Genomic DNA, 11380 nt, shown 5'->3' on the forward strand with positions numbered 1-11380 from the left:
TTTCTACAGTTAAAAAAACAAGCTTAGGTTGCGCCTTTCCAGTGACAAATTGATCAGATAATGTCTCTGTACTCCCACAGGCTGAAGTATGTGTCCTTCATGCAGGTGTGTGCCAGTGGGAGAGATGCTGGGGAACGTGGGAAACTCCTCTCACATTTCCAGGACAGATAAATCCTCAACACATTCACCGGACTCAGAGGGACCATGATCCAGCAGTGGTGGCTTCTCATGTTGGCAGTGGGTGAGTAAATATTTCTGTCATTGGCTGCCGTTCATCGTTGATATTATTATTATTATTATTGTCAACATTGGTATTAGTAGAATGAGATCCACAGATTTATAGATCATCACAAACAATACAGACGACTACACATTTGAGTGGTCTTATTTAATGTTTAAGTGTAAAATCAAATCCATGATTATTGAAATATATATAAATATCATATGTCCATATACGTTTTACAGTTGTGTTTTACTTTGTAGTTCACCAATAATAAAATATATATCAAAATAAAACATCTTAAATTATCATTTTCTTTACAAGAATTTATCTCAAGCAACATTCAAAAACCACAACAAATACTTTTAAAACCAGCTGAGTTGTGTGTTCAAAGTCAAGTTTTGTGTAGTCTGGTTCCTGCCCTCGGTTTTATCATGTTTATTTTCTGTGAAAACCCATTCTCGTAATAAGTTTTATGATATTGGGCAAAAGACATCTCGGCCGTGACCACACAGGCCAGTGCACGGGAAGTGAGAAAAGGTTTTTTAAAAATCCAGGTGCTTTAGTGACTTTTTAATTTTTTTGTGAAAAATTACTGGGGGGTCCTGTAGGATTTGATTGACATTGAAGCAAATTATTTTAATGTTAATGTAATTTCCCCAAATCCTTAACCAACGTATCACTAATTTTTACTTTTATTTAATTCTCAGAATGTTATCAAACATGAAAAAAAACAACTATTATTTATGTATTTTTCTTTCTATTGATTGACATCTTTAAGATACTTTTTATTCTGTACGTTACTAATAAAAATCTGCTATTTTATTTCTTCAAATCTTCAGTCCCATTATCATATGCCTTTTAAAGATAAACGTTATAGTTTTGCCTTTTGGATTAACATCTGAATCCAGGAATCCTTCGAAGGATTTGTTACTTTTTTCTGTCAAGAGACACTTGCAGATCTGTGTTCCTGTCAGGATGAATATAAAAATAAATATATATAAACATTATTATTAGGTTGCAAAATATTGTTGTAGGTGAGCTGCTTGGAGGAGGTCTGCACTCATCATTGTGTTGTTTATCTGTGATTTTATGAAAAGGTTAAGAATATTGTTATCCTACTTATGTGTTGTGTTGTTTAATTGCTCACAATCCTACATTTGCTCTTTCTGCCTCCAGTGTCCATCTTTTCCAGTTCATTCCATCAGTCCATCACTCGAAAAAGACAATGTGTTTTCATGGCAAAAGCTTGGAAGAGCGAATTTGCAATCGCTGGCAACGTGAGTGACTCGGTGCAGACTTGTGAGAACACTCACTGCTGTGTGGGATACTTTCTGATCGTCGACGGACGACCAGAGGTGGACGTGCTCGGTAAGAAGAGCCTCATGAGTTGAATGTTTTTGATGTGGATTTTTAACGGTCTTTGCAGCCTGTGATATCATAGAGAAGTCCTGCCCCACCAACACTTGTAAAGGCCAAATTCGCAAGAACAATAAAGTCATCAAGTGCGTTTGCAACTCAGACCTGTGCAATGCTGAGGTTGACTGGAGCCCAGGCTCGGAGGAGCAGCAGGAGCAGAAGGAGCAGCAGGAGCAGCAGGAGCAGCAGGAGCAGCAGCCCACTGACTCCTATCCTGTGGGTAAGACACTTCAACACTGAAACGTTTGAACACGTACGTACAATTTTGTACAAAGCTATGGTAACCATATAGTAAATTTACTCTACTTATTTCTTAACAGGTGAAATAATTATGTTTCTTTTTTTCTCCTGTTTGTGTTCTAGGTACATTAATCATAATTCTGATGGGAATCGGAATGGGAATTGTCTCTGTGAGTCTCGGAGTTGTTGCTCTCTGCCTCAGATGCCCGTTTCAAAGTATGTTTTTTTTTTTCATTCTTTTATAATAACAGAATTATTCCTTGCTTCTTTTTAATCCATGTAAGAATCCGTGCCATCTGACTATTGAATGGTTGAGTTGAGTTTGAGTTGTACTACTTTTTTTAATGGTGTTTTTAAGAATTATTATTTGTTGGATTATCATGCGTACTTTCTAATTTGGAAAGGATGAGTTTGTCTGGCTGTAATAATTTAATTTAATTATTTGAATATTGAATGGTTAAAATCTTTTTTAAATGATTGAATAAAAAAAACTCCAATATTCTCAAAACTAATGTTTTTTACACATGTAGCTAGTATTCTAATTCCTATTTAAAAAAAGATAAAATGTCTACGTAGAATATATTTTCATCCGTAGCCTTTGAAATTCAGTTTAAAAATGGTATATATAAAAAATATATATATACTATTTTATTTTGAATAATTTCTTTATTATTATTTTCAAATATTTTTTATTTATTTTTATTTTAAAGAAAACCAAATTCCACCTTTTAATATTGAAATTATTATTTATTATTATTGATTACTTATTTGGGTTTTAGAATTCAATTAAGAGGTCAATGCTTTAAAATAATGAAGTATTGTATATTAGTAATTGGCCAAAGATCTTTTTCTCTCGATCGTAAATGTCGTGAATCCTATTTGCACCATTGTTGTGTGTGTGAGATGTCCGCGAGTGTTTCTATGTTTAGACCGTCTCATGTATGTATTTAGTTATTTCAACGTATATTTTTGTGTTAGTGTGCGTGTGTGTGCACTGTGTGCCATTGTTTCAGAAATACGTGTGCATGGATTGTATAGAGGTGTGTGTTCCTGCTCTGGGTGATTAAACTGCCATTCATTATCAACCAAATATTAACACTGTTTTTCCTGAAAAACATTTGATGTTCATTCATCATCAAACCTTTAAACAATTTTTCTAGTAACTCTCCGGCTGTTGTTTGTCCTTGAATGGCTTTCATTCTCAGCTTGGTAGTTTATCTTTTCTGCTCTTATCATTTTTCGCTTTCATCTGTGTTTTCCTCTGCTTTTCATTAATGCAATTGAAGCGTTAACGTCTCAAATTAAATGTCCATGTGGAAATTGATCAAGACGAAAATGTTATTTTTTTTATTCATGGTCATTAATTTAAAACATCTAATTTGGAATAAAAGTATTCTAGTGTTTTTTTTAATTTGATTTACATCTAAGTTAATTGTCTGAAGGCAACTCATGAGATTGCAACTTTAGTTTTTGTTCCAGAAAAAAATCAAAATTCATCCTTTCACGATTCCCACGCTGCGCCGCTTTGCTCCTGCCTGACGACAAAGACGTCTGATATTGACGGCTCCAAAATCGAGCTTCAGCAAGTGAGTTTATCAGTTGTCTGTCAACCCTTTGTTGTCATCGAAGTATTCTTTTTCACCCCTGAATAACATTTTTCAAGAGTATAAAAGTGTGAAAATTATATTGTTTTTTGGATGTTGTGTGTGCCACCATATTTTGCTAATATTTTTCAGATATATTTTCAATTTATAATTTTATCAATTTATTTGTTTATAATAAAATGTATTCATGTATTTATTTATTTAATAACAATTTTAATGACCTGATTCCACTTACTACAATCTGTTTAAGTCAATATTATGTATTGTTATATGTTTTAATTCCAACTTAAACCTTCTGTTGCAAAAGTGTAAAATATAACTATTGAGTGTCACAAGACAAACCCAACATTGTGTTTTTAATCTCTTTTAGATCTTGTCTAGAGGGGATTTCGCCACTGTGTGGAAGGGCAGATATCAGGGATCTAAGGTGCTGGTGAAAGTCTTCCCGTCATCCAGGAAACATTGTTTCCTCACAGAAAAGGAGGTGTACGAGCTGCCACTGATGAAACACGCTAACGTTGCCACTTTTGTTGGCTCTGGTATTGGGAAGGTTGGAGAAGATGGAGCCAGTTGCTTCATCGTACTGAGATGCACAGAATACGTAAGACTGACGGAGGTTCAGAGAAACCAATCTTGTGTTTATGTTCATGTCATGTTTGCTCCCAGGATTCTCTGCACGCTTTCCTGACCGGACACACTAACAACTGGAGGCTGTCGCTGAAACTGTGCCAGTCGATATCGAAGGGACTTTCCTATCTCCACTCTGACCTTAGCAGACACGGTATTTTCTACATTGTGTGTTTTCATCTTTACATGACATCACCACAGTCACATGCTGTTCATTAAAGTGAAACTAAAACTGTACTGCAATACTAGACTGGATCAAATCTTTTTTGAGTTAAAGATTGTTTTAAAGCAAACTATGTTCCCAGTCATCACTCTTGTGGTATTTTGTAGTTAAGGAGTGTGTTGCTTTAAAAATAACGACAAAGAATACATCATTATAATTATTACGTATTAGTAATAGTAGTTCAGATCAGAATTGTTTTTGTTGTAAACCCATGAATGACATAAACATAGATGAATAAAGTACAATAAATAAAAAATAGTTAAAGATACATTACTATGAAATTGAATGAAAATAATTGTAAAATACATTTAATTTAATTTTGCGAAGTGTGTTCTCTAGATCTCGTCTTAAATTCTAAATATATGGAATGAAAATAAATGAACACTAAATTTTAAGAGAAAAGTATTCAAGTATCTTTTTAATTAGCTTTTCTTTCCAGTATATTGGATGAAAATAAAATGGGTGCCTAGAAAGACACAATATGTGTTACCCAAAGACCTCTAGATCTAACTTAAAATGACTTACATGATGTATTAAGTATTGGTACTGCAATTTCTTATCTTTAATTCTAGGTGGCCTTAAATTTAGTGTTTAGAATTGAAGTTTCAACGAAAACTATGATATAATACTTATCATTATCATAGTTGAAGCGTTAGCATTAGCACATATGATAACATTTCTCAACTTGGCATCAATAAAGTAAATAAATTGATTAGGTTAACTGAGTATTATAAGTACCCTTCAAATATTTGTTAGTATTGCAGTTTAAAGGGAGATCATTTAATGTCGTAGAAAGGGCTGTGTATTGATAATAATCTGGCGATACGATGTGTATCACGATACACGTGTGACGATACGATATATTGCGATGCTGTTGGAACAACGATATATTGTTTCTTTGTATGGCTTTTACAGCAAACAAATGAGCATTTACTTTCTCAGATTAAGTCTTTTTTTTTTCATTTTCTTGTTAAGAATCATTCCTCGCTTCTTTTTAGTATGATAATCTAATTTTTTCAAGTTTTAGCTTCTATTATTTTGATTTTGAAAGTTTTTAGATTATTTGAATTCAATATTTTTTACATTGGTTGATCTTTTTTGAATAATTAACTACTTTAAATATTTTAACACTTAGTTATTTTATAGACCCTTCAAATATTTTTCTTTTAAATTGCAGTTTTGAGGAAGGATCTTCTAACTAATAACTAATTTGTATTATATTGAACCCCCTTCAGATTTGCACAAGCCTCCTGTTGCTCACAGGAACCTGAGCAGCTTCAGCGTTCTGGTGAAAGCTGACGGTTCGTGTGCCTTGAGTGACTTCTTCTGCTCCACCGTCCTGCGTCGGTGTTCACGTCAGCAGCAGGTCGTCACCAGAACTAACCACGTAAGAATGTTTTCTTAAGAGCTGTCACACATTTGATCTAGTAGAAATCCAAACGACAATGTATCTTTCTGCACCTGCAGCTCGCGACCTGGTCCTACACGCCTCCCGAGGTTCTGGAAGGTTCGGTGAACCTGAACAGCAGCTGGTGTCTGCAGGGGGACGTCTACTCTCTAGGACTCCTCATGTGGGAGATCTTGATGCGCTGTTTGGATTTATTTGAAGGTATTGTTTGTGTCGTAAGGCAATTGTCAGGGTGTGGTTATAATACAGATTTATTTGGTTTATAATATTTGGGAGGTTCTTTATAGGTGGTGTCGGTTTACTCTCATTTTAAAATGAATGGATGGGCGACATTTGTTTATTTAATTGAATTTCTAACATATCAGTAAAATGTTCTTGTTCAAGAAACTGTGTCTTATTGTACATTTTAAGTTACAAACGTAAAAACATATTCTATGTCTTATGTCAATAGACGAAAACCTAATACATTTGATTATTGAAGACTCTATGTTGCATATTGATGATATCTAACAGGGTAAAAAGAAACATATCAGGTATATAGTATGACAAATTATATATGACTAGTATATAATAAAGTTAATTCTATTTAAATATTAATTTAAAAAAAATTAAAAAGTATAACTACAAGCAATTAAAAACAAAATCGAAAATCCGTTTTGATTCATTATTTTTTTATTATTTATAGATGCACGGTATATTGCTTATTTGAAAATGTCTTTATTTTTTACGAACAAATGTTTTTGTCGAAATACAATAATTTGAGGATTAGAAGCAAAATATTTAATGATTTCGGTTTAGTTGACTGGTCTTGTAAGTAACTAAGCGAGACTGTGTCTCCCTCTACAGGCCATGATGTGCCACTGCACGCTATCCCTTATGAAGCTGAGCTGGGATCCATGATGACGTATGAGCAACTCACCTGGCATGTCTCCCACCTGGAGGAGAGACCCTCGGTGCCCATACAATGGGTACTGTAGCCAGATGATTGAAATAACTAAACTTCTTGACTGTAAAATCAAATGGTTCTCCTCAGGGACCTGGTCTGACGGAGCTCCTGATGGAGTGTTGGGATACTGACCCAGACGCTCGGTTGACTTCTCAGTGTGTCGTCGAGAGATTGGAAATGTTTGAATCCCGTCACATCCCATCGGTTTTTTTGGATATCGTGGAATGAAAATAGGCTTTTTTTTCAGGTCAGGAGCAAAATGTGTTCCCAATTTCCACTTTCCTTTTTTGGATTGATTTCAGGGTTATTTTTGAATTGTTATTCAATCAGGGTCAAGATCTCAAGTTCAACTTTCCATTTGATCTTGTTTTTATGTAAAGGAATTCGTTTTTTAAATGTTTGTTTTTTTAACTTTAATGCAACAAGAAAACAACTTTTAATTTCAGCTAAACCTAATAAGCATAATAAGTGTGAAAAATGTCAATAAATAAACACGAAAAATAAAATGTATTTAATTGTGGTGTAAAAAAGGTTATAAAACTACAAAATCACCTTAATGTCACAACATCAGCATTCGTTTCATATGTTAAGAATACACACCACATTCATTTTAACACATTTAAAATTGAAATTATATATACTTCCATGATCATAGAGATAAAATACACGTTTTCATTTGAACATGTAATAACAAGTAGTGATGTTCAATGATTTGAAGAACTTTAATAATAAAAAATTAATACATTATATATCAATAAATAAATTAATATCTATATCTTTCTATATATATATATATATATATATATGACATTTATTTATTTAATGTACAGTATATAATTAATTCTTTTTTAATTCTATTTTATTATTATTATTTTAAGTAATTCAAAACTTACGACACAATGGGTTCATGTGTTTGTATTTAAAGGTGATTCATACAATTTTCCAAATAAATCTTTTGTTCTGCAATTTAGGATCGGTTACGTTTTGTTTTTTGTGCCATGACGTCAGAAAAGACGCGCTTGGTGGGCGTGTCTTCGTCCTCTGTGTTTATGCTGTTTTGTTGCGGAAGTGAAACAGTTCCGCCAACATTCCTGACAAACTCACCCAGCAGGGTCACGTTTCTAAGGTAAGACTTTGACATATGTTTGTGAATAACCTTAAAATTGTCAAACATTTATATTCCTTTTTTTTGTTTTTTTACGAGACTATCAGGAAAAGTCAAGTTGGTGGATTATTGTTGCTGTTAAAGTTTAATACTGAGTATCATTATCGTGACACACTGTTGGTCCTCTAAAAACATCCAAAAAATTGAGAAAATATACAACATTTATTTTTTGAAAAGAGGTACCAAAAAAAGAGGTTTTAAACACTAGTACAATAAGTAGTAGTAGGTTTGGTCATTCTACAGAAGGTTCAGTTTTTCCATTCTTCTTCTTTTATTTTGCTACTACAAGAGTGTTATGTCACTACAGAAACAGTGTCTTTGTAATATCCCAAACTTGACAAACCAGGCCTTAACTTTCAAAACAGATTAGACATAAATCATATGTATACTATTATTATTATTTTTTTTAGAATCCCTTATTAGTCCCGCGAGTCTCTAGGTAGTGGAATTAATGACTGATTAATTTTAAATTGAGTATGTGATAATGTTATCCTTTGTGTTATTCCTCTGAATGCCGATTTAAAAAACATTTATTAGTTTTAATCTTTTAGATGCATTTATATGTTGGTTATTTAATGAGAATATTAATGATCGATAACCAGTCAACTGTGTTTTCTGGCTCTCTACCTACTGTATGTGGCTGGGGTAAAAAAAGGGCAGTTTATAAAAACAATTATTTGTTAATATTACAAATATGACTTATCACATAAAAATAAATGGGTTCTCTTTTCTATACAGAGTGCCTTTTTTGACAACAGTTCGATACAGATGTGGCCAAATCAAGGTAAGATGGCAAACACAATATAATTGTATTTATACTTTTATAAGTTTATAAGCAATAATGAGATCTGTACTTGTTTCAGGACCACCCAACCCAGCCTTCCCTCCAGGCTATAACCCTTCCTACCCAGCAGTCCCTCCAGCAATGGGCTGCTACCCCCCAGCACAGCCACGTCTAGCTTACCCCCCTGGTCCTAGTCTGTACCCAGTTCCAGGAATGAACCCTGGAATGGTACGACCTCCAGGGCCCATGCCATGTGTACCCCATGCACCGAATGTCTATCCAATGGCACCAGGTGGATATCCAGTTGTCCCTCCAGCAGGGGTCTACCCAGTTGTCCCTCCAGCAGGTGTCTACCCAGTTGTCCCTCCAGCAGGTGTCTACCCAGGTGCTTACCCACGCTCCCCTAAAGCTGGTCACCATAAAGGCCACCACAAAGGTCACCATTGTGGAGGAATGAAAGGTATGAGCGGAGCACTGGGTGGAGGCTTGGCAGGAATGGGATTGGCGGGAATGGCGGGAATGGCAGGAATGGGAATGGTCGGACATAAAGGCCACAAGAAACTGAAAAAGGGGAAGAAGTTGAAGAAGGCTCACAAGGGGCATGGGCATCACAAGCACGGTGGCAAGGTAAGATCACATACCATATTATTAAATGTTAGAGGACATTGCATAACAAGACGCTCAATCTATTCAGGGCAGGATATGCCCGAACTTGTCAGTGATGCAGGATAGTTAGACACACAAGTTATATGAAAATGTTTGTTCGTATTACCCCATATCTTAACACTTGATGTGAACAGTGTCGGTAGATTTAATACTGTACACCGTCACTCTGTGTTCCACCTTTGGCGGCAAACAGGAAATAGCAAAATATTAAAAAAATATTATTGTCAATGCAAAAATTTCCTTTTAAGAGCTTATTCATTAAAATAAGATCTATATATGGGGTTAAAATTATTTTAATTCAAATGTTCCTCTCCTTATAATTATGTTACTTTTAAGCCTCCTTACAGTTTCAGCGCTGCATGGCATTGTGGGTCTGCTAAAGGGCCGCAAAAAAAAAAAAAAAAATTTTATATATTGTATTTCGTGCGGATGTTTTTTAAAGAAATGTAAATCGCATAGTAACCTACGAATTAATGGTTTCAATATAACAAAATAAAAATGTATCACATGACATATGCGTATACGGCTGTAAACAGTGTTTTGGCCAAAGTTTAAAGTCATCCAGCGATGTTTTTGTATCTGGGCTGCCTGGAACGCCCGCCATTGTTATGATCCGAAGGGACATTGACATTTGACCTGCATGGCGCTCGCACATGTGCAGTCGGATCTGTGAGGAGGCTTATAGGATGCAAAAAACATGTATTAACTAATGAACTTAAATTATCTCTCCTGTTAAACTAAACTAATCTCTCCATATATAATTCATTCTTGGTTTTCAAAGTTTTCATTAATATATGAGGTACAATGTTATTTTGAAAAAGCGTATTGAACTTTAAATAAAAGCATTGTAGTTATAAATGATTATATTAAAAAAAATGTTGTCCCCATTATTCCTATTTTTCACAACTTATAGAAATAAGACAAGTATATGAGGTTGTTTTATTCCATACATCTATGTATTAACATGCCACGCATTGTGTCTGCCCACAGTCTTCCAGCAGCAGCAGCAGCAGTAGCAGCAGCAGTAGCAGCGACTGATCCTGGCATCACAACAACCATCTGCTTTCTCTATAATGCAAAACACTACTTGTTATGAAACTAAAAAGGTAGTTGGATATCAAGCTACAGCTATAAACTGGTGTTATATTAAACTTAAAGAATGTTACAGCTGACATAATTTTGCATTCCACTTGATGGAAGTCTTTTCTTAAATAATATATATATATATATATAAAAGAGTTGAAGTACTGGGGTTGGTGATGAGGGCTGTATGAGTTAATTTAAAAAATGTATATTTGTCCTGAATTATAATTCCACTAAGTTTAAATTTGAGAACAGATGTACTATTAAAACAATTTCCCGAAGGAGACCTCCTCAGGGATCAATAAAGTTCTATTTTTTTTTTTTTTTACTACGATGAAAGGGAATTAACTTAATAATGTGCAAAGAGCACTCTCAATGCAGTTTTGAATGTGTTTATGTCAATGTACTAAAGCTACATGTTTTTTTCTTTACCTTTTCATTTTCAATATAAAACACTACTTCAATACAAAAGTATGTGTTTTTTTTTCTTTTTAATTCTGTTGCGTAATAAGAAAAAATAAAATTAAAGTTAAATAAAATTTGAAGTAAATAAATAGACTGAAGAAGAATGTGTAAGAAGCTAAATACTTTCAAATGTAACAAACTGCATGTTACCACAAAACATTTTGGCATTCTTTAGGATACAAGAAAGCAAAGGTTTCTGAAGAAAAAGAAAAAAAAATGTTGTCATCTGTGAAACCACATTTCAATTTATTGAATTTACTGAACCATTTATTTTAATTTTTATTTCAGTATGTATTTCCTTCATAAATGGCATGAAATTGAGCCATGTTCCTTACATTCCTTACTCCAATAAATTATATATTTTTCATTATTAGAAATGAATACACTTGCAGTGTAATGTGTTATCTTCGATGGTATGAGAATTACATAATTACGTATTTTTTTATAATTAAATGTATGGTAATAACCAAGCATTTCAGCGTCAATAGTTCATTAAAAAACACGTTATGATAAAAAATTATATTTTCATT

The 11380-nt window shown here is 33.8% G+C and overlaps 2 protein-coding genes across 6 annotated transcripts; both read left to right on the forward strand.

Moving 5' to 3' along the window:
- Positions 1-129: 129 nt before the first annotated feature.
- LOC148071184 (anti-Muellerian hormone type-2 receptor-like) lies at positions 130-7715 on the forward strand. Of its 4 annotated transcripts, XM_087801096.1 has the most exons (12): positions 130-241; positions 1400-1591; positions 1650-1859; positions 2003-2095; positions 3347-3465; positions 3854-4084; positions 4150-4264; positions 5569-5720; positions 5801-5942; positions 6588-6709; positions 6775-6934; positions 7659-7715. In XM_087801096.1, the coding sequence occupies exons 1-11, from the start codon at positions 205-207 to the stop codon at positions 6913-6915; spliced, it is 1554 nt and encodes a 517-aa protein (XP_087657222.1). In that variant the 5' UTR covers positions 130-204; the 3' UTR covers positions 6916-6934; positions 7659-7715. The 4 variants fall into 4 exon arrangements, with proteins under 4 accessions (XP_087657222.1, XP_087657221.1, XP_087657223.1 ...); XM_087801095.1 differs by lacking the exon at positions 7659-7715 and having other exon boundaries at positions 6775-7193; XM_087801097.1 differs by lacking the exon at positions 7659-7715 and having other exon boundaries at positions 3359-3465; positions 6775-7193.
- A 4-nt stretch (positions 7716-7719) lies between these two features.
- Positions 7720-10691, forward strand: prr13 (proline rich 13). 2 transcript variants are annotated; one of them, XM_087801101.1, is made up of 5 exons: positions 7720-7813; positions 8591-8636; positions 8716-8928; positions 8983-9263; positions 10293-10691. In XM_087801101.1, the coding sequence occupies exons 2-5, from the start codon at positions 8621-8623 to the stop codon at positions 10338-10340; spliced, it is 558 nt and encodes a 185-aa protein (XP_087657227.1). In that variant the 5' UTR covers positions 7720-7813; positions 8591-8620; the 3' UTR covers positions 10341-10691. The 2 variants fall into 2 exon arrangements, with proteins under 2 accessions (XP_087657227.1, XP_087657226.1); XM_087801100.1 differs by having other exon boundaries at positions 7721-7813; positions 8716-9263.
- Positions 10692-11380: the final 689 nt, after the last annotated feature.

The sequence above is a fragment of the Callionymus lyra genome, chromosome 10, assembly GCF_982586985.1.
Source record: "Callionymus lyra chromosome 10, fCalLyr1.hap1.1, whole genome shotgun sequence".
Classification (NCBI taxonomy): Eukaryota; Metazoa; Chordata; class Actinopteri; order Syngnathiformes; family Callionymidae; genus Callionymus; species Callionymus lyra.

Bases quoted from the DNA above. Each gene is read 5' to 3' on its own strand.
- LOC148071184 (XM_087801096.1), top strand. From the start codon at position 205: ATGATCCAGCAGTGGTGGCTTCTCATGTTGGCAGTGG. The intron at 1,592-1,649 runs GTAAGAAGAGCC...CGGTCTTTGCAG, and splicing joins ACCAGAGGTGGACGTGCTCG to CCTGTGATATCATAGAGAAG. The intron at 2,096-3,346 runs GTATGTTTTTTT...TTGCAACTTTAG, and splicing joins CCTCAGATGCCCGTTTCAAA to TTTTTGTTCCAGAAAAAAAT.
- prr13 (XM_087801100.1), top strand. The intron at 9,264-10,292 runs GTAAGATCACAT...GTCTGCCCACAG, and splicing joins ATCACAAGCACGGTGGCAAG to TCTTCCAGCAGCAGCAGCAG.